This window comes from Mauremys mutica, chromosome 18 (assembly GCF_020497125.1).
Source record: "Mauremys mutica isolate MM-2020 ecotype Southern chromosome 18, ASM2049712v1, whole genome shotgun sequence".
NCBI classification, from domain to species: Eukaryota; Metazoa; Chordata; order Testudines; family Geoemydidae; genus Mauremys; species Mauremys mutica.
This window is the reverse complement of record NC_059089.1, coordinates 15,841,423-15,864,177: the sequence shown is the minus strand read 5'-3', so window position 1 is coordinate 15,864,177 and position 22,755 is coordinate 15,841,423. Positions and strand designations below refer to the sequence as shown.

Here is a 22,755-nt window from a genome sequence, read left to right as displayed (position 1 = left end):
GTAGCAGCAATATTATTTCCTATATTGCACTTTAGAGCTACAGATCTCCAAGTGCTTTACAGCCATTAGTTCATTCAGACATGTAAACTCCCTGAAGTAGTTTATTATCCTTATTTTACAGGAGAAGTCAAAGTGTAATTTCCAAAGGAGTGAACAGTCTCTTTGGATAGGGCCTAGCCACTTTCAATAATAGAGCTCATCATCCTCTGAACCCTTTCCCGATGTACGTACCGGAAGCCCGGGGAGTCCTCGTGGGCCTGGGGGACCCTAAAGAGAAAAGCATCAGTGAGTAAAATGCCAGCAGTGAAATTATTCATCCTTGTATCCCAGAAAAAGATGAGCCCCCTCCCATATCTGTCCTCTCCCAAAAATCTTCCAGCTCTTCAACATATTGTCGTCCTCCAGCTCAACCCTTTGTGGGGACAGGCGGTGGCCATATCTACCCACAGTGCAACTTTTCACTATGCTATATTGTCTCCTAATGTAGCTCTCATGCTTTTTTCATCCTTAGTCTCAGCCATCCGTAGTGGCACATGGCTGCACCTCTCTGGTCCCATGCCATCCCCCCATTTTTAAAACTTTCCCTACTGTCCATAGTTCCTCTCACTCCCTCCTAACTTTGCAGCATCTGATTTTACTGCACATCAGTTTATTCAAGCAAGGATAACAGCCAGAAAACAGTTGTCTGAAATACTCACCCTTGGACCTTGAAAACCCTGCAGAAGAAAATCAGGAGGAGTTTGTCAAAAGATTGCATGCTCTAACCTAGTGTCTTTCATCCCAAGGGTTCCCAGTATGGTTTAGAAGCTATATCAAAATGCAGCCCCATTGGAGGGCAGCAGGAACCCTGGGCCCAGCATATTGGACAGCAATGGTGGGAAGGGAAATTATGGTAAAGGATATTGAGGCAGAAGCCCCAGTTATTTGAAAAGTGCCTTGGGATCTTTAATATCTACGCAGAGCAGAAAGGGACATCTTTTTATAAAAAAGTCTCCTCTGAAAAATGCGCACACAGTAAAAACTGCATGAAACTCACTGTATCTATCTTGGAAAGATGAAAGGCTGATTTAGTTTGGTCCTTCTTATTCCACCTGTCTGGTATCCTCTGCCTACCCAATTTGAGAACAGCCTCCTATGCAGCTGCAGTACCTGAAGAATTCTGGAAGAGCACTTACCGTTTCACCATGGCTGCCTTTGTCTCCTTTGGGACCCTATTTAAAGAACCACATAGAACGTGATTAGAATCAAGCAGGCTTCTAATAAGAGTAATCATCATGTTGAGGGTTTGACATGTTTTGGTAAAAAAAAACTCTGCATGTGGCCCAACTGTATCTCTAAACAAAACAGGGCTGGTTGTCTTACTTGTCTCCCTTCTTTGGGGAAAAAGTGGCTAGTGTTATTGAAAGTTTCACAGATTACAAGTGGAGTGAACAAAAAGGAATGTTTATAAACTTCCAGGCTGAAGTATGGCTAAACATATGCATGGCAAGGGAGCAGCCTCTTTGTAACCGATACAGCACCTCTGGTGCATACATGCTGTTTGGTGTCAGAGAGTTGCAAGATGTGTACGTGTTCTGAACCCCACCTGCTGATTAGGGTTTTACATATTTCCTTCCCTAGGACATCTAATTCAGCTCATCCCTCCTCACTTTTAAAACTAATGGACTAATCCTTATCAACATCAGTTCCTGTGTGCGTTTCACTGCTTCCCCCTTATTTTATGATGCCATTTTATTTGACTTTGAAAGATTTTATTCTTTCTTTTTAGCAAGTTTTCACTGAGTGCCCCCTTTTGGATTTAGGAGTTGGGGAGGGAATAGGAGTCCTGGGCCAGGTCTTCAGAAGTGCTCAGAAACTAACATTTTCCATTGTGATACTTGGCCAAATTTTCAGAGGAGCTCAGCATATTTGGTGCTAAACTCTTTTGAAAATCTCACTTCTTGCTGAGATACCTAAATGTGAGAGGAGTTCTTTTCCAAATCGGGCTCCACAGTTTATAAATAAAACTATATCACCCTTAACAGTCTAATCCTTCCCACCCCAAATCCATACTTAAATAGGGCTGTTGCTAATTTATAAACTAAGAATTCCCACTACCCCTGTGACTGCAGCTGCACTTTTGTTGGCTTATTCTATAAAAAAACTTTTTTTGCCCTGTTAATTTAAATGAGGTTTAGGCTGTACTTGTACATAGCTAGGAAGTGAAATTCAGAGACTTCTGAGGAAGCAGCAAGTACTGGTCTAAATACCCGCAATCATTATGAGCTGTAAAAAGTAAGGTCAGAGAAAACAGACACACTTACTGAGCTTCCTGTGGGACCCAGAATTCCAAGCGGCCCAATGATACCTTCCTTTCCCTAAAACAGAAAGCAAGAAAAAGACATTCATGAACTGGGGTCTAGGGAATGGAGGGAGGTCATTTCTTACAAAACTCAACCTGTTGAATATCACAGGGCTCCATACCCAGTACAAAGATATAGTGATTCCCCATTCTTGCCCCCTTTAAGGATGCTGGAGTTGCCTTTTCATTCCTAACAGCTGAATCAGAGACATTTTAAAGGACAAATTGCTACACTAAAACTTCTGTTGTGTTGAGAGCCCAAGGGTTTAAGGAGCATCTCTGGGATCTCATACATTTTCAAAAAAGTGTCTTCCTAGTTTCCTTTTCCTCAGAAATCAATCCCAGCGATGGGAACTAACTTATTGTATCCATGGGATAGGCATTCATAGCCCAGAACTCCTGTCCTACTTCCACCATAAAGCTCTTGAACTGCAGGTTGCTACTTCCATTACTTCAGTGCACTGTTAATGAATTCACTACAAGGTGTATGTAAAATAAGACCTGACTGGACAATGAGACCGTATCTTTGGGAAGTGTTTTATTGGACAGTTGAGAGTCGTCATGGTGGGGAATCTCTACTGGAGACTAGCAGCACTGTAAAAAATTGCCTTCTGGTAACACAGCATGCTGTACACAGCTAATTTAAAACTTCCATTTACATCAAAATTCATCCTAGTGACTTAAGCAACTAATTGTTGTTGTCCCCTTAACTGCAGTTTTCTAGTAAAGGGGGAATAGAATTGTACTCGGTATGTTTGGGATAGTTAGAATGTGGTGTTGAGAACAAAGGTTGCCAAGTAAGGGTGGCATAGTATCTTGTACTTGTGTTACTGTATGACCCAGCTGAACTGCAGGTTCTGATTAGCGTGTATGTCAAATGTGCTATGTTAAAGTCCGCTTTAGTCAGGGGCGGCTCTACCTTTTTGGCCGCCCCAAGCAGTCAGGCGCGGGAGGCGCCCTGGAGCTGCGGGAGGAGCGGACCTCCCGCGGGCATGACTGCGGAGGGTCCGCTGGTCGCGCGGCTCGGCTGGACCTCCCGCAGCTGCGGACAGTTCGCAGGTCCAGCGGCTCCGCTTGAGCTGCCGCAGTCATGCCTGCGGGAGGTCCAGCCGAGCTGCAGGACCAGCAAACCGTCCGCAGTCATGCCTGTGGCAGGTCCGGTCGTCCCGGGGCTCCGGTGGACCTCCCGCAGGCATGACTGCGGCAGGTCCGCCGGCCCAGCCTGCCGCCCCCCCGGGAAAGGGCCGCCCCACGCGCGTGCTTGCCGCGCTGAGGTCTGGAGCCGGCCCTGGCTTTAGTCCCCCTTTTTGTGCAGCTCAGGGTTTGGCCCACAGACTGTCCTGAGAAAAAGAAGCAGATGGGGGAGACAAGGGTGAACAAGGAAGTTCTAAAACTAGAATAAAGTTCAAAGAACTCACCATGAGACCTGGCGGTCCCCGTGGGCCCTGAATTCCTTTGAACCCGAGGTTTCCTGGTGGTCCCTGTGGATAAAAAAAATCAGATATAAATCTTTAAAGATCCTCAACAGATGCACACAAGGTTTGTTTCTTTACTTACTGCTCTGGAATAAAGACAGACATGTGACCAGTTGTATGTAAGTCCTGATTTTTTTTTTAAACTGTGGGCCCACTCCCATGTTCTGCAAATCCGCCTCCCGCCCCATTCTCTAGAAAGGAGGATGGTCCTTTTTCTTTAGTAACTTATCTGAACATCTCATGTAGGTTTTACACCCGTTAAATCTAAGGGCACATAAGGGCACATAACACCAGTGTCACCCTGCAGGGTCTTTTGATAGGATAACTATAGTTGATGAAGATGGGAGTCTCTTCTGACAGAGCAAGGGCAATAGAGACATTCATGAGTCTAAAGAACATTAGAGGGGATAAATATTCCAACCCACCATCCATCCTGGTGGGAATCTGAGCTCCACCAAGATGACTGTAACTTCAGTGTTTTAGGGATGATTTTAGAAGTTGAGTGTGGCTCAAACAGCTAAAAAGAAGTAAACTAAAGTAATTAGGAATCATCATTTGAGTACAGTACTTTCTGGAGAGGCACTTGTAAAGAAATGTGCTGCCAGTCTGCAGTGGATCTCCCAAGAGCTTGGAACTTCAAGAAGCACATGGCTGTTCCCAGTAATCCATCTGCCACAGTAAAGTGAGGAATGGAATGTCTGCCTTATACAGACACTATAGAGCCCATGAGATACAAATAAGTGTCTTACCTTTGGCCCAAACATGCCTGCAATCCCTGGAAATCCTGACTCGCCAAAGTCCCCCTGGAAATAACAGCCAAGCAAAGACAAATGAAAGAGCAACCAAGACTAATACATTTTATCTTAAATGGCATATCACCTAAAGGTTCATAACACTTAGAAACATCCATAAGTATTTTTCAACCTATTTCTCTCTCTCTCTAAGCCTGGAATTATGAAGACTTGGAAAAGAAATCAGCTGTTCTGGGAAAGAGAATTGGAGATCTTCCCATCTGGTTGAATTAAGATATTAGCATAGTCTCTCCTCCCCACTGCCAAGGTGGTAGAAGGTGTAATAGGGTACAGATTGGGAGTTTGGGCCAGGGTCAGGGGAGTGGAGTGTCTGCTCTATGGTCTCTACGGCCCATACCTTTGCACAGCTTCAGACAGTGATAACTGTCAAATGAAAAGGCTGATTTGCTTTTTAATACAAACTAAGCCAAGCTGACTCCTCATGAAGGCCTATTTCAAGCTGCAGTCATTTTGTCTGTTGAAAAGTATGTGCTTAGAACTTTAAAAGCCAGGAAAAAATATTTTTTCAACTCTTCTCCATTTCAAATATGCTTCCAAGGATTATCGCTCACATTTTCAAGGGAAAAAAAAATCACCTTTGAACAGTTAGGGTGTGATATCCAAACTTGGATTAACACATAATGGACACTGTCATAATACATGTAACCAGTAATAAAAATGGAAGAAACACAAATCAGCATGTGAACACCCTCATTTCTATATTTTGAGATGCACACTCTTTGGTAGCTATAGACTAACTGAATATCAACATGCAAAGTGACTCAGGATGATTAGGAAAAGATTAGGACAAAAATATAAGCACACTGACTCTAGAATCCTAGTAACAAAAGAGATGGAAACATGTCTTGTTCAGCCCAGTTGTAAATGATTTAGGTGATGAGGATTCCACCACTTCTCTTACAAGGTGATTCCAGATTCTAATAGACCTTGCTGGTAGGAAGCTTTTCCTGCCATGGTAGTGAGAAATTGCTTGGCAAGCCAAGGCTTGTTTGAAATCTGTAGAGTACAAGAAGGTTTCCAAGGATACAAAAAATCTTAACTACCCATTTATGGATCCTGGAAAGGAAACATACTGCTGCTGCTCCCACAGTAGGAGAATCTCTCTCCATGGAGTGGCTGGCAGCACAAATAAATGCAAAGCAAGTAGGGATCTAGAGGAAAAGGAGATGTGTACTAAGTTACAGGAATCTTATCCAAGAGGCCTGGATCAATATTTACGCAGCAACCTCCAGGAATGAATATTGGGTACATGAATCTGCCACTCATATATACAGAAAAGAACATAAATGGGACTCGACATTGCTTCTTCAGCCAGCAGCCTATGACCTGCTTGGCCACTTAGACTCTTCTAGGATGGTGGCGCATGCAGCATATTAGTCTCTCAGGGTACGTTTATACTTACCGCGCGGGTCGACGCGGCGAGTTCGACTTCTCGGAGTTCGAACTATCGCGTCTGATCTAGACGCGATAGTTCGAACTCCGGAAGCGCCGCAGTCGACTCCGGTACTCCACCGTGGCAGGAGGAGTTGGCGGAGTCGACCTTGGAGCCGCGGAGTTCGCTTCCGCGGCATCTGGACGGGTAAGTCATTCGAACTAGGGTAGTTCGAATTCAGCTACGTTATTCACGTAGCTGAATTCGCGTACCCTAGTTCGACCCCGGGGCTGTGTGTAGACCAGGGCTCACACTCTCTTAAAGAGTGTCACTGCCCTTGGAGTGAAGGAAGACAGCTCACCCATTCCAGAGAAGAATGGGGTCCAACACTGGCATAGACAGATATAATCTTAACACATTGCTAGGTATTTATCCATGGCTTAACTGCACTGATGATCTCATTGTTTGTGATGCTTGGTCTATCTTGGAAGGGGAAAAAACCGGCCAGCATGCACACATTTCAATCAGTTGAAGATCCCATTGGATGCAAAGGCAAACTGATGTTGAGTAGACAGAGTGTACAGTAAGAGATTTAATTTGGTCTCTTTTTAGGGGATCTCTAAATATTAGGGATAGTAAGGGATGCAAACGCATGTATTAAGTGCTGACCGTTTGCGCTTCACTGTACAAGGCACAGAAGGGATATCATTTCTGCCCCAAGGCGTTTACAGTCTAAGCTAGTAAAACTCCCAATATGGCATCAGCCTGATACACAGCGTTAGGCAAGGCAATCTTACAAGTGCAATACATAAAAACAATAAGCAGCAGCAGCCTGGTTTAGTGCGCACACCCCATTACATTTCATTTCCTTTGCTGAGGCTGGGCAGTTTTATGGCTCTCAGGGACACCAACCACATGATTCTCATGGGGCATGTCAGCACAGCAGCTGGGAGCCATAAATACCAGTGTTATACATGCACTAGCTGTGGTCAAACTAGTGCCTAAAAATAGCAGTGTAGCTGCAGTGGGATGGGCAGTGACTTCAGTTGCTCAGGTACAATCCCGCTCAGCCCCATAGGTACATACTTGGGTGGCCAGCCTGAACTGCCACCAGGGGCACTGCTACTTTTAGGCACTATCTCAAACACAGCTAGTGCATGTTTGTCTATCTGCATTGGGAATTACAGCTCTCAGCTGCTTTGAAGACAATACCCTCTGACAATGCTCTTGGCTCTGGACTTACCACTACGCTACCATTGATACCACACCAGGAGATAGCAATAAGGCTAAGTACTATTCCTAAATCTCTTGCTCTACCAAATGCAGGCTGCAAGGTTCCTTTTATACCTTTCTTATCCTGGGTCAGCTTACTCATTGCTAATTCCTAGAAGTAGGGATGCTGTGTAGTAGGATAGACACCAAGGAGTGTAATATAAAGTAATGGCTGCAGGGTGTGTAACATTCAAATTGTGATTGACAAGGATTCATTTGAGTGGGTGCAAATGAAAGTGTGATTGAGTGGAATGAGCTTGGTAGTCTCATCTCTGTGCTAGTGGGCCCCTGTCCAACCTTAAAGAGCACCAATACTGAAGAAGCAGGTCTGTACTGACATGTAATTGCACCTGTTCAGTGCAGCTGCTCAGTACATGATGCCATTCCACTCATGTTTGTGAACTCCAAAGTCGCACAAACTCCGCTACTTAAAAGAGGAACATGGAGTGACGTGCACAGAGTTCCACAACCGCCTGGCCTTGGGAAGCGTGCACTGAGATTGTGTATCTGTGCTACAGAAATGCATGCAGTAGAGCATCCCAGGACTCCACCCTCCTATGCAATGCTGGGACTCTGAGCCACCTCTTGCAGGTAGAAGAACTACAGTAAGACACAATCATTTAAATTAACACAACTAACCGGCTGTCCTTTGGGTCCTGGCTCTCCTGGGCTTCCTGGGAGCCCCATTCCTCCTTGTGTACCCCGTTTCCCTGTTGGGCCAGTCTGCCCAGGCAATCCTCGTTCACCCTACAAAGAACACAGAATTAAAATCATTCCAGTGGATCAGGGATTAAATATAAAAACATATACCGTGACATTGGCCATTTCTGTTGCATATGACAAGGTGGAAAAATACTGGCCACTGGGGTAGGGGATGTGATTTCATCTATGTATCACACAGGGCTGGGTTCTTACAAGGTGTATAGCATGAAGCCAGTAATGGACACCAACGTGTTCCTAGAAGTAGTTCACCAAGACCTGCAGTTACAAACACAGCTGTACAAGGTGTGTCGCAATGTAGCATTTGAGGAGTAAGATTCATGCTCCCCCTCATTTACACCCTGGCATGCCTGCTTGTCCTGCCCCACACAGTTTCTCAGTCTTTGAACAAGGCTGGCGACAGATGATTAATCCATCTGAAATGCTAAAGGAATTCCGAGGTTTCAGTTCAATAACTTTAATCCAAAAGTTACAAAGCTAACATTTGTCCTGGAACCGACTTCCCAAGTCAAAGACAACAAAGGGGCGTCCAAGACCCAGCATCTCAACTCCTTCCCCCCTCCCCCTGACCTCGCAACGCTCCAGTGGTAAAGGCTCAAGTATCAATCAGTGGTGACAGCCTGTTATTTCTACCCAGGGCAGCTGGGGGGCAGTAAGTGACAATTTAATGGTAATGCGTTAAATGGAGTAGAATTTGATTCAAATTCTTCCCGCCTCTCCAAACCCAGCTGGAATCTCTCTATTTACAGTCCCCTTTTACAAATGGCTAAATCATTACTGGGTCTGCTTCGTATCCTGTGATCCACGTGGGACGGGGCAAGAACCAGTGAGAAATCTAGGAGTCACTAAACAAGCCTTTCACTGCTTCCTCTGGCTCAGAACGGTGCTCCAAACCATACCAGTTCCAGCAGTTCAAGCCCTGTTGGTGCTAGCTGAAAACCTAGCAGTATGAGCTTCTTCCCCCGTAGTGCCTGCTAAGACACTAACGGTACAGACTTCCAAGGATCCAAGACCTTCCCAAAGGAGGTGCCTGGTCATGCTTGCTAGGAGTCTAGCAGTCTGAGCTTCCTAAAAGCAATGTGGGCCAGGACAGGCTGTGAGAGCTCCCTTGCCACCTTCCCAAGTTCACACTTGTTTTTAAAAAACAAACGAACAAAAACCAACCCACTACCAACGGTGAGGTGGAAACTGACCTTAAATCCTGGTGGCCCTTGTGCTCCGGGGAGACCAGGTATGCCGGGGTTCCCTCGTTTTCCCGAAATCCCTGTTGTGCCTTCTTCCCCATCATCTCCCTGTTCTCCCTATAAAACAAGTCCAGGAGAGAATACAGAGAAAGTCACCCTATTCTTCTGGGCATGCTCACCCCTTTGAAAAGGCAGCCAGAGCAGCGTGACTACAGCTACACTGGGTGGGCGTGGCTGGCATGGCGTGCATTTATGAATGGCTGTGTGAGCATGTGCATAGGCACAAGATTTTACAGCACATGGATCTGCGCATACAAGAGCCTGTTTGTGTGGCTGTGAGAGTCACTTTACTTACACACATGTCCACATGGAGACATCTGCCTGGCTTTGTATGTGTGAAGTCTGTGCAGTGGTGTACATGGCCCACTCTGTGTATATAAGACAGCATGGCTATAGCAGTGGGTGTGTCAATTTCTACTGCTTTATCCTTTGCTCTTTCCTCCTCTGGGGTAGTGTTTGAAACACTTATATTGGGACACCTTAAGCAAACGTACCTGCAGCCCAGCTGTGCCATCCTTCCCAGGAACTCCGTCCACTCCAGGAGAGCCCTCCTGACCTTGCCGTCCCACTACTCCCCTAGGACCAGGTAACCCAACAGGACCCTATAACACAAAAGAATTTGTGACTGAAGTGTTGGGATGCCAGGGACTCACAAAAGGAAAGGCTGAATTTTCACCTACCGGCGAGCCTCTGCTGCCAGCGGCACCCTGTGCCCCTTGCTTTCCTTTTTGACCCTTAAAGCAAAAAAAGAAATAATTCTAGTATGGTCCCACCTGGGAAACCCATTTTGGCCCATGCAATGGAAAGCAGTTTAAAAAGGAGACGTATGAGGTCAGTTGCTACAGCAGAAGGAGATTAATTATTATTTGGTTTTATTACAAGTGGTTCTCTAAGAGTTTCTGGGTTATCTGCTTTAGAGGGCAGGAATGAATAGCCAGAAGGAAAGTCCCTACATTTTCCTAATATAGACCAGATGAGGACAAATAAAGCAGGAGGATGAATTTGAGAGAGAACGCCACAGCACTGGCATGCATTACAAGGAGATGCTCAAAAATCATCCCATTCATCATTCCTTGGCAGCATCATGGAAAACCAACCACCAAGCTTTCTTCAGGGGACTCAGAGAGGGAAGGTCTTATTCTGGTCTCTGATAGATTAGATAGTTTCCCCCCTGTCCTGGAGAGTGGGAGGTAAAAGCTTCCTATGGCTAAAATCTGTAATGCTGATTTGCCAATAAGGGGAGGGGAAGTGTCAAAGCAGCAAGTATGTGGTCCTGATTATTAGCTAGGAACAAGGATTAACTCCTGCAATATGAACAGAAGATTTGGCCTCATCACCTTTGAAGCTCTGTCATGTGCTAACACATTTTTAAAAAATAAACCAAGTGTTTCGCGTATCACTTCTCCATCTGCAGACAAGTCTCTGAAAACTGGCAGCTGTGTGGAACAAGAGCTACTGTTACTCATTAGACCCACAGGCAGTTCCAGATCTACTATGGGTGATAGGGTGTGTCTTTCTTTGAATGCAGTGGCTGGTGAACTCTTTGTTAAAATCACCTATTGTAGATTAGTCTATTTGGCATTATGTCAATTCCCATATCTTGCAGGATGGAATGTGAATTAGCTGAGTATTGAGGTCATGCACTTAAATTTGGGCAAAAAGTCTCTGGTGGTTAACGGACTGGGAAGCTGTAGAGATAGACAGGAAAGTAGAAGTAGATATTGGTATAAATTCAGTTCAGATAGAACCACATGTGGTGGTTTCTCTTCATTGCTGGGGGAGCAGTTAGAGGGAATGACCCTTCTGAGAAGCAGGAAAAATGGAGAATTGCGTGGATAATGGACTCTGGATTTGGAAGGTTTTAAGCCAGAAAAGTTTTATGGTTGAAACCCAGCTAGAGAGAGAGAGAGCCTTGCCTGGTTCAGATTTCCCCCAGGGGCAGACATGCTGAATGTGGTCCAGAGAGGTAGAAACTGACGTGGTGTGAGAAAGAGGGACCACACCAAGGTCCCAAGGCATGTAGCTAAGGACCTGCCAGGGATTCCTCCCCAGTGCTAGTACTGTAATTCTCTTGATCTTCTCCAGCCCCAGGAAGCCAACAAACTAATGGGTTTGGACACACAAATCAATATTTACAGCCCTCTTACTGGGGTCTCCATGGTCATTTCCTGCCACAGACCAATGAACAAGCCACATACTCTTGGAAAAACCGTGACAGTTCTGATTTCACTTCAGTTTTAAGCTTTGGGTGCCATAAATCCACCCCCCTTGAAACCTACCTCTTCACCTTTGGATCCCTTTGGCCCTGGCTGGCCTGGTGGTCCAGGATCCCCCTAGAAAAGATGACAAAGAAAATCTGTTTGAAATACTTTTCTGGCAGCATTTGCATGAAGTATAAAGAGCAGCATTTGCTGTGTCCCTTACAGCACTGACCATACGGAATCAATTACTGGGAGCAGCCTTTGCTCTCACAGCCCTCCTGGGGAATGAGGAATAAGAGACCGTCTCCAGAGACTGTTTAACAGGGTGTCATTTTGGAGAAGCAGCATTGTCTCCCCCTTGCTTGGGCTGGGTTGCGATAACTGTTTGACTTTGAGATCCACAATAAAGAGCAGGTAAAGGATCAGGCCCCTCAATGAAGAGAGTTACAGCTCTGGTTTTTAAAGCAGATCCAGTAGTTTTTGCAGCAAACACCATGATGATGCTTATGGTATTTGCCTCCTCCTCTCTCCTGAGCCCCAATCCCTCTCTTGAATCTAGATTTCAGATGTCTCAAAGCCAGCTACGAAGGGGAGAGGAAGAGAGAGAAGGAAATCGATCACCCTTTCAGAAATCTGTAACATTCCCCTCCCCGTCACATACATGCACCCTCCCCTCTTCCTATTCTGATTTTTTTAGTGGATTTTGCTGATGGCAAAGCAGCAGGATGTGTATTCTCTAACCATGAGACAGCCTGGACTTATTCCAAAGAAGATGTAGCAGGTTATTGCCTGTCTGCAGATCTCTCTCATTGTAGTTTCTAATTGTCTGCTGTTTCTGATCCTCCTATTTCTATACTTCCTTCTCCAGAGCTGCCTGCTTCTGTTGATTATCTTGGGGCAATTCAGAGGCTAGAATCAAAGAGCTATGAAGGATAAATGGATCACCTAACCCCTTCTAATCATGTCACAGATCACTGAGATTTGGACTTAAGAAATAGAACCTATAACACTCTTTCTGTAGCCTCACAAAGAGTGGAAGTCATTTCAAAGTTGACTGACACTGTCTAATATGTTTTAGTGTGTTTTTGCACTCCAGGGTTTACAGCTCTGATTGGAGAGAGGAGAGAAACCAGATAAGCTGATTTTCAGGAATGGTATTCATTGAAGCTTTGAGCAGATGCAGCTCAGGAACTAGAATAAGCCTAGATAGTACAAACAGTATGAATGTCTTTGGGGATCTGTTACATATGTGTACTTTGACGGTATGCACAGCATCTCCAATTTCTATTAAACAGCCTTATACTACTGTGTGAGTCTGTGTAACAATAAGAGCAATATGGTGGGGATATCAAAACAGCATTGACATGAAAGAAACTTGACAATACCTCATCTATGTTCACCCCACTGACATTCTGGCCACTTCTCTTGAGCTGAAACACTTTTGCGTTATTTGTTTACAACTGAGTAATATATTCATGTTTGAAATTGCACTTAGAAACGAGGAGACATGGGAGCACCCAATGCTGTGTGTAGGGCAGAGTGTTCTACACTGGGTAGAATGTGAAGTGATTGTTTTATTTCATAACCCCCCTTTGAAGAACACCCTAATGAATGCATCTAAGAGCTGTGTAAACATAACAGAGCAGAACCTTGGCAGATGTAAATTGAAAAGCTCCGCAGACTTCAGTGAAGTGATGCTGCATTAAATCAGCTAAAGGATCTGGCCAGAGGGCTCTGATGCACAGTTTCTTACTGTCAGAGGGGTAGCCATGTTAGTCTAGATCTGTAAAAGCAGCAAAGAGTCCGACGAAGTGGGTATTCACCCACGAAAGCTCATGCTCCAGTATGTCTGTTAGTCTATAAGGTGCCACAGGACTCTTTGCTGCTTTTACAATTTCTTACTACATTCCCCACTGTTGTTTATGGAATGATTAACGGCGAGAAGGCAAGCCAATGGTTAGGGCTTATTTTTCAAAACTTGAGAACATCAGGGCTGAGTGCAAAAACACCTGTGCGCTTGCATGTCTAATTTACAGGCCACAATTACCACCATTGTATGCAAAAACTCTAGTACTTGAGCATGAAAATACCTGGTCAGTGGTTTGACCGATCATTTGCATGTGCACATAATCACAGCATCTACATGTACAAAGCAGGTGCATTTACACACAGCCCCCAGAAGTTCGGATTTTAAAAATCAGGCCTTCATTTTTTAACCGATTTTAGTCTTCATTAAACATGCTGGACTGAGAGCAGGTACAAAACGGGCAGCAACAGGGGACAAACGTATCTCACGTTGCCCCTCAGCTTACCTGGATGGGCCTCTGTAGGAGTGAGAGGGGACCCAATCTCTGGCCTCTGCTGAGATTGCCAATGAGGGGTGGGGGCCTACTGTGATTTATGCAATGTGGACACTTGTCTAGTGGGAACTGGACAAAGACCCAACTCATTCTTATGTAGTCCAGGTACGTGTAAAGCATTTCGCACAGGTCACCAAACAGCCGTCCAATCTGAATCACTTTGGGTCACTACTGACAAGTTCTGGATTCAGACTTGTGTCTTCCAGGTGAATGCCCCCATATTAATAGAATCATATTACATTACGAATCTCCCAAGCTTTTCCATCCTCTTTTAATAATTAAAAACGTCTGGTAAAACAGGTCTAGTGTCACAAGATTTGAATATGGGAAGCTGCTGCTGGCTCCTCCCCCACTTGTTTTATAGGAAAAATAAAATATACCATGTGACATACTTTGATTACACCGTCAGGAACCATAAATTGTATAGATCTAGCTAGTCCTAAAAACCCCACTGAACCCTGGCATATGGAAATGCACGTATTGTAGTTTGTAGCTCACCGTGCATTTCTTCTAACCCCCTTTCCCACGCTGCTCCCCTGTTCTATCTCCATTTGTCACAGACACAGTAGAGTAAGATCAGATTAAAAATCAATCAATCAATTAATTAAATAAAATAAAATAGAGTCTTACAGGTAGACCTTGCTGTCCAGCTTTTCCTCTGTCCCCGTCAAGTCCTTCCTGACCCTTAAATAAATGAGTGTGCGCATGTTAGTTTATTCTATGGATTCTCTTTCTATAGGTAAGCAGCAGTGGATGCTGCAGTCACAGCATACTGTGTGCTACTGGGGGATAATGGGTGGTGGGAGAATACACACATAGATGTATTCTGCCAATGCCGGGAAGCCAAAGTATATGGGTGGTGCTATGCAGATGAATGTATCACAGGGAAGCAAATGCTTTTCTTGAGCAAGAGGGCCTTCCTCAAGCTAAACTCCTACCTCCTCCAATTCCTTCCCAACTCAGATTTCCCCTCTCTATAACTGTGGTCTCATTTCTGACTCTGAACACTCCCTCTCCTCTCTCTCCCCTCTGATCGGAAACAGCCTCCCTGTATCTCTCTGCCTCAATGATTTTCTCATCTGAAAACATCTCCTCTCCCTTGTCTAGATCACTTTCTTTCTCTCAGCATTATTCTATAGCTCTGCTATTCTGTATTTAGTTTTATGTAGTATTATGTAGCTCTGTACTCATACTGTATGATAGACATGGTACAAACTAAGGTCTGAACCCTGTAGGGCTAGTTGATACATTCTATACTTCCTGTAAATACCATCTTTTAAAAAGTGGGTAAGTGGCAAGTTAGACATAACCTCTTGTACATTCTTAGGGAAACAGCCATCTTGGATTAACTGAGCTAGATAACTGTTCCAAGTACAATGTACACTCTTTCAGGGATATTCGTAGGAAACAGGCAGCTAGGAGTTACAACTAGCTCTTATGTCACAATTTAAGCAGGAAACAGGGCTTACCTAATGCATCCATAAATACACAATGCATTAGTTTAACTAAACAATTGATTACTGATGCCCCATAGAAAGACTACAGTGAGTAGCATTTCTCTGGGGACTCATGGACAGACATTTGGAGATGACATATAAGAGAGTTTGGTACATTTTTGTAATTAATCATTCTCACTGACTGCTTCTGTAGTGAGGCAAGATCTAATCCTAAGAGATTCTTTTCAGACCAGCTCCAGTCAATCATGTTGAGAAGCTACTGACAGAGAGACTGGAAAACTCTACAAAAATAAGACAGGAGTAAGAGGGACTCATTCATAAATCTGGTCTTGGCTGAGAGAGCCCACAGCTAACTGAAAAGATTTTGGAAACTCTCAATCCACTAAATTAATAGGGATCCCCTTGAAAGCATCTAGCCTTGTGCCAGCAGCTACAAACCAACAGTCTCAGCTCTCACACAACATCATCATGACCTAGCTGTCTTGTGAGCTATTTCATCAAAGCCTTCTGAGCATGTTCCCCAGACCCCATGATATTTCCTCTGGATTTAAGTCACTGATAAGAAGGTCCTGCTCATTCTCTCAGCCTTGCAAGCTCAGCTCAGATGTGTGCCATTGTGGGATGCTGGTCCTAATGCTATCTGGTCTTTTCTTTGCCTTCAGGAACTGCTCTTTCACGTTAAGGAAAGAGATCTGAATCATTCCTCTGGGTCCTGAGTAAAGCAAACAAGCCACGTACTGCTCACAAAGAGCAACCATGGTGAGATGTCACATAACAGCTTTTAAGCTTTGTGGGCTGTTACACAGATGAAGAACTTCTCCAAAGTTAGTTCCTAGGCAAATATTTAGAATAGGACTTACAGGGTACCCAGGGTCTCCAGGCTCCCCTCGATCTCCTCTGTTGCCAACTGGACCCTACAACAACACAATAAAGGTTCAAAGTAGATGTGAAATGCCAGTGGTCCACTCCATCTGTCATGATCTCTAAATACAGCATCTTCTATGATCAGGGAAAGAATCCAGACAGTTGGCTAGTCTGCATGTGCATCACATGCAAAAATCAGGCCACAAGATTAGAGAAGGGACCTGAAAAATATCTTACTCTGTCACCAGGTGGTCCTGGGGGGCCTTCTATTTTCCCATCATCACCTTGTTCTCCCTGTAGACATAAATATTAATGTTAAAACAGTCAGCAGCACACATGACAGGTGGTCCTATAACTGCCTGATCCAAAGCCCTTTAAAGTCAGTGGGAACCTTCCCAATGATTTCAGTGGTGTTTGAATGAGGCCTTAGGGACTGGATAAAAAGATTGCTTTAAAAAGGGCACCAACTACTTAAAATAAAAATAATAATCACATTTCTGTTCAAAAGGTTTTTTGTTTTTGTTTTTACTTGTTATTCTTACAAATGTGATTCCCAAAGGTGAAGGACATGAGAGAAATATAAGACATTCCTCTGGACTCTTTTCAGCTGGTTAACTTTGTGCTGAGTCAGTTTCACACCATTTCCCCCATTTGTGTGCATCTCTTTTGCACAGCAACACAGGGGAGAAAAAACATTCTTTAACAGTAATCAAATGTGACTGCAAACCCACCAGGTCTGAATAGGGGGCCTCAGGCAGGACTAATCCTGAAATTATTAAACTCTCCTTAAAAAGCAATTGACAACATTTCAAATTGAGAGGAGGCCCCTTTTAGTCTAAGGATAACATTTTCAGAAGTTCCTAAGTGACTTCAGAGATCAAGTCCCATTTCCATGTGACTTAAAACAAGACTGACAAAGACATTTAGGTGCCTGATGATGCAGCTAAGCACCTAGTGGGATTTGCAAAAGCACTAAGACTAGATGCCCAACTCCCATCAACTTTCAAAAGGAATTAGGCACCTAACATGTTCAGGTACTTTTGAAAATATCACTAGGTACCTGTGTAAATTCTTAGCAGTTCACAGTCTGGCTTGTAGGAGCCTAAGGCTATGTCTACTCTGCAAGGAAAGACCCACGGCAGCCTCAGAGCCCAGGTCAAGTGACTCAGGCTCATGGGGCTAAAAATAGCACTGTAGCTGTTCAGGCTTGGTCAAGAGCCTGGGCTCTGAAACCTGGGGCAGGCGGGGCTCTCAGAGCCTAGGCTGCAGCCCAAGCCCAAGTATCTACACTGCTATTTTTAGCCCTGCAGCCCAAGCCCAAGCTTGTAAATCAGGGCTCTGAGACTCACTGCTATGGGTGGTTTTTTTTTTTTTTTTTAATTGTGTAGATGTACCCTTGGTCTCTTTGAAAGTCAGTGGGACTTGAGCTCCTAATGGCCTATGTCCCTTTTGAAAAGGGGACATAGGCACCTAAATCACATAGTTGCTTCTGAAAATGTTACTCTAGATCTCTTTCCATTCAATATTTTTCCCATCTAAAGGAAGTCTAGCTAAATGATTTGTTTGAAATACACATGGGTACCGCCGAGGGTGAGGCTTAGTGAAGGGCGTATCACACCTATGCGCCTGTTCAGATAAGGATTATGAAGCATGAAATGCTGCTAAATTTGCCTCAGGCTAAGTATTAAGTGAGCACTGATGGGTAAAACTCTGCTGGGCTCTCTTTAAAATGAGGAAAGCTACTTTAGTGATGGGCACATGATAGATTGGATTTATGATGAGAGATTAGCCTTTGACGTTCAGATCCTTCTTTTGGTTTGGCAAACAGGGATGGAATTTTGAGGGAAGGTCTGAGAGTGTCTGTCTCTCTCTCTCATTCATATTATTCCCTGTACTTCCTGCTGGGAATGCTGAATCAACAAGCCCCTCTTGCAACATTTCTGCCCTTCCCAGTTCCATCTGGGTCAGGAAGCAGAACCACAGAAATGGGTAAAGTTGGAAAATAAGAGGGGGGCGGGGGGAGCAGGACAAAGTTATTTCAAATCTTTTGAACTTCCAAAAAAATTGGGTCCAAATTTTGGGTTGGTTCTTATTGATTGGAACCAATTTGCCCATCTCTAACAGGCTCACAATGAGGCACTCAGTTACCCTTACTGTGCATTCCATCTGCTAAAACAGAGATGCTGTTTTGCTGTTGCTGTTTTAAATTCACTTGCATAAATCACTTGGGGTTACAGTGTCCTATTTCCTCCGGAGCCCAGTTCAGAGACGTCTGTTTCTTAGCTCCCTGCGTGATAGCTACATTCCAGCTCCTCTGGTTTTTGGCGACTTGATGTTGTGGTCTTTGACATACTGGCTCCTCAGGATTAATGCACTTCACAGCTCCGTTGGGGTTCCAGGTCCTTAGGATTGTTGTATTGTGTTTTTTAGGTAATCCTTTCTCTTGGCACGTGGGGGCTGCTGGGTTCTGATTCTTGGGGGCTGCTGCACCAAAAGTTCTCTCATGTACAGGAACTCACAAAGTTAAAGCATGTGGAGCCAAGTAGTTGAGTCTTCGTAATTCTCTGGTTATTGGTTTCTACAAACCATCCCAGTGTGGTTATTAAGGTCCCCTGTATCTTTCTTCCATAAGTCCTCTATGGTGCTGTGGGTACCCATGATGCTGCAAACATTTGGCAATTGCTCAATGATGCTGCCACCTGGGAGAAGACATGCAGAACTGTGTGTCTGTTCTTGACTTTTGGCACAATTGACAATGCTCTGCTTCAGACAGTTCCAACTGCGTTTGGCAGCAGAGCGCAGCTGTTGCCAACAGCTCATTTTCTGAGGGCGGGTGTAGGGAAACATTTATCAAGTGTGACTGTGGCACAGGTGAAGGAGGATGTGCCAAGCTTTATCACAGGCTTTCAGTTCAAGGATAAAGAGGGTTTGCACCAAGATTAACTTTTGCAGGTTGGCAGAGTTAGATTCCTAAAAGTTTTGTGACACTGCATTTGGTGGTATTCAGATCAGTGTTCACATCGCACACCCCATCAGGACCCAGCCCAAGCCGGGGAAGCTAATGATCCAACCAGTGGATCAAATTCGGTGATGAATCCTGGTCACGTGCCACTTGAAGGACGTTGCGCATATGCTAAGAAAATGCTGACTAAGCAATACATATCCCCTCCATTTTATTCTTAGAGATAATGGCATTCTTCCCTTTCTCTGGGTACTGCCGTTCCAAAATTCACTATCTTACACCAAGGATTTGGAGTGTGCTGGTGGGGTTAGGTTTACATTTACATTTTTAAGGGATAACATGTTTGGGGATTCAGTAGGATTCTTGAGGAATGGAATATAGAGAGAAGCTGTGCAAGGACTGCTCATGGATATAGAGTTGGGCAATAAATGGAGAGACTTGGGTGGCTGATTAAAAATAAGAAATAAAATATGTCTAATAAGTCCTTTCCACACTGGCCCCAGAGACTCCACTGTGAAAGGGCGTCTTACGTGAAGTCAACAGCTAAATGCCTTACAACTGATCTACTTTCTAGCCACTGCTGGAGTACTAGGGACCCTCAGGAAATATGGATATAAAGCCACAGCTCCTCAGTCTCAGATAAGAATCTGAATGTACATATCAGGATGCAGAAGGCTTGACACTGGATACTTCTCTCCAAAGAGGTTGTGGGTGCCTTTCCATTTCAGATCCTACTCTGACATGATCAAGGTTCAGTTCAGCGAAAGTTCTAAACTTGGGACTTCTTCATAGAGTGTCAAGGTCTCTGTAGCTGGTCCCTAGAACAGTGACGATGCTCTAGATCCCATACATACTGGACACCTCCCTCCAGGTCTTCAACAGCTCCTGGATGCTACAGGGTTCTTAAGCTTGATTGATAAATTCCAGTACCGCAGGGCTGATCTTCTCTAGGACTTCTTGACGTTTGGATTACTCTCAGAGAGAGGGAGATTAAAGGTCTTTGCTAATTCTTCGGAAAGTTGCAGTTTAAAAAAAAGGTTACAGCAAAGGGCAGCAAAGTAAACAAGTTGGGATAGAAATGGAAAACGCATGGAGGGAAAGGGAAGGCTTGTTGTTGTTGGCTCCCCTCCCAAAGTGAGATACACCAGTTTGTAATTTTTAAAAGGATCTCATCTGGACAGTCCTAAGTGGCTGCCAAATGCAGGCGTCTGCTCTGAGCAAGGCCTCTTTGAGGAGCTGTGAGTGTACTAAAATCCAGCAGAACAATTAGCTGGAATGGCGCTGTGGAACTCAATTCCGAAATAATGGCTATCTTCAGGCTAATTACTGCTGTGGAAAAGGGCAGTTTCTCCACCATTAAATACCCTTCTTCTTCTGCTCTGCTAATTTCCTACCGAGTTTAAACAGTCACTGAGCAATCACAGCCCCATTTCTTTCCTCTGCAGCTTTCCCTTCACTCTTTCATCTCCAAGGTTTGAATTCTTCCTCTTTTGGTGTTAAGGTTACACGTGGTCTTGGGAAAGGATCCTGACATATGTATTCATGTGTTGTGATCCAGGCAGTTCTTATAAGATAAGGAGTGATGGGCGAGGCTAGGACTTAGATGAGAGGCCCTCATGAGACACCTATGTGCTTCAGGAAGTGGTGCTGGTGATTCAGCAAGTAATGTTACTTTTCCCTTATCACTATGAAACCAATGCCCCAGGATGGGATTAAGGCATCACTGTGCTGATGGAGGTGCCATCTTTCAGGTAAGATGTAAAACAGAGGTCTTGACTGCTTGGGGTCATTAAAAGTTCCCAGGGTACTTAACAGCAGAGATATTGTAATGCTCTGATTCAGAGTCCAAAGCAGGAAGGGACCGCTGTGATCATCCGATTCTAGTCTGACCTCCTGTATAACACAGCCCATAGGACTGCCCTGAATTAATTCCTGTTTGAACAAGAGCAGAGATTCCCAAAGTGTGGTACATAGATCCCTGGGGCACATGAGCCTGTCAGAAGTGTCATTCTGTCCCAGGGTGGTCTGTCTCCCCCATGGGGCAGCAGGGCCCACCTAACTACTGCATCACGACATAGCCCATTCAGAGAAACTGGCATCAAAGAGAGCAGCTGACCAACTCGGGAACAAGAGCCAGGGGCCAATCAGGCAGCCACCTCCCTAATGTGACATCCTGGCCAAATTCCAATTTGGGTAATTCCATTCCCCAGCTGACTATGGGATTCACTTTCACTTCCTGCATTTAACCCAGAGGTGGCTGCATTTCACTGGAGGATGAAATGACCCCTGTATATAAATTAATTTTGAAAAGTGCCCAGTAAATGCTATGTAAGTATATTGCCTCTCGTACGGTGCCTTCCAATAGCATCCGTTCAGTTTAAGAATGGCAACATTTTAGCATACATTTTCTCTCCTTCTTAATGCCTCTGCTGTTTATTCTTGTAGTCTTTCTGCAGTTGCTCCTTTTGTGTACCCCTGCTATTCCTGACCCCCTGGAAATTGATTACTGGTACTGCAACCTGTGCCATCTAATTAACACGTGGTAACCCAGTCCACTTGGGATGGCAGGAGCATCTTTGTCAGTGCTTAGCCTCCAAAGCAGTTCCTAATCCCGGCAGCAGAAGCATTGCCTGATAATTGTGAGGGTTTAAAGCACAGCTAGCAGTTGTCTGGTGTCAGACAGTTTGCCAAGCATAGTGATTGCAGGTTGGCAAGTCTCTTGAGGCTGGGTGGGCCAATTGCCAAGGATGATTCTGGCAAATTGGCAGCTATAGAGCAGGAGGGATTGCCAAGCATATCTATTCAGGTTAAGGATTTTGGGGAACATTAAATACCGAGGTGGGCACCTTGGATAAGCTTAAAATTTGCAGTATGTAGGGATAAACCAGCAATAATGACTATACATTACAAAGTCGAATATCTGCACACATCTCATTCTCCTCTATATTTCACTGCTCAGAGACACTGGCTCTTTTTACTTTTGGTGCGTGTTACTCACTGTTTTGCATCGGACACTGAAGCCTCCTGTATATAATCTGTCTGGAACCCTGGGCCAGTCTCTCAAAGGACAATGTGTAACAAACTGTAAGAACAGTAGGACAATGGAACAGACTGCCTAGGGAGGTCGTGAACCTTCTTTATTGGAGGTTTTCAAAAGGAGGCTGGATAGCCATCAGTCTTGGGTGGTTTAGACACAACAAATCCTGCATCTTGGCTTGTGCTTGGTGGAAAGTTCTAGCCCTGCTACTTTGAGTTAGATGATGGCAGAAAACCTCTTGGAGAATGGATGCCACTTAATGGAGGACACAGAAGCTAGGGGCCATTCATCTTGGTACAACTGGAGAACACTATGGGAAGGTTTGGGAAGCTAAAAGGTAGGACAAAAAGAGGATGAGGTGGCAATAAAAACAAAGATGCAGAAGCTACTCAGCAAGCTGGTGGTGGAGATAAGGAAGTACCAGAGAAATGGTCAGATGCCCCAATGCCAGAGATGCAGCTCAAGGTTGGAAGGGAGCAGAGAGAGAAGTGCAGGAATTCTCAGTGGCACCAATAATAATCATGCCTGGGGTGGCATCTCTGGGTTGTGAGTGTATCTAAATTCAACAACTGGATGCTCTCCTAATCCCTTAGATTTTCCTCACTACTTCTGCAGTGGAGTCAGTCACAGTGTAAAAG

At 44.6% G+C, this 22,755-nt stretch overlaps 1 protein-coding gene and 1 long non-coding RNA gene across 20 annotated transcripts in view; one reads left to right on the top strand and one right to left on the bottom strand.

Annotated features, from left to right (window-relative positions):
* LOC123352512 (collagen alpha-1(XXVII) chain B-like) overlaps positions 1–22,755 on the bottom strand; it is a 287,024-nt gene that overhangs the window by 8,185 nt on the left and 256,084 nt on the right. For 16 of the 17 annotated variants that reach the window (XM_044992754.1, XM_044992742.1, XM_044992753.1 and 13 more), the window contains 14 exons: positions 16,356–16,412; positions 16,115–16,168; positions 14,428–14,481; positions 11,516–11,569; positions 9,917–9,970; positions 9,731–9,838; positions 9,186–9,293; positions 7,912–8,019; positions 4,566–4,619; positions 3,760–3,822; positions 2,304–2,357; positions 1,176–1,211; positions 699–716; positions 232–267 (listed from right to left, as the gene is read on the bottom strand). In XM_044992754.1, coding sequence (XP_044848689.1) covers positions 232–267; positions 699–716; positions 1,176–1,211; positions 2,304–2,357; positions 3,760–3,822; positions 4,566–4,619; positions 7,912–8,019; positions 9,186–9,293; positions 9,731–9,838; positions 9,917–9,970; positions 11,516–11,569; positions 14,428–14,481; positions 16,115–16,168; positions 16,356–16,412 — 858 coding nt within the window. The remainder of the gene's footprint in view (positions 1–231; positions 268–698; positions 717–1,175; positions 1,212–2,303; positions 2,358–3,759; positions 3,823–4,565; positions 4,620–7,911; positions 8,020–9,185; positions 9,294–9,730; positions 9,839–9,916; positions 9,971–11,515; positions 11,570–14,427; positions 14,482–16,114; positions 16,169–16,355; positions 16,413–22,755) is intronic. The other variant, XM_044992752.1, reaches the window with a different exon arrangement.
* The window catches only part of LOC123352516, a 60,902-nt gene that overhangs the window by 26,441 nt on the left and 11,706 nt on the right, over positions 1–22,755 (top strand). The gene's annotated exons all lie outside the window — the stretch shown is intronic.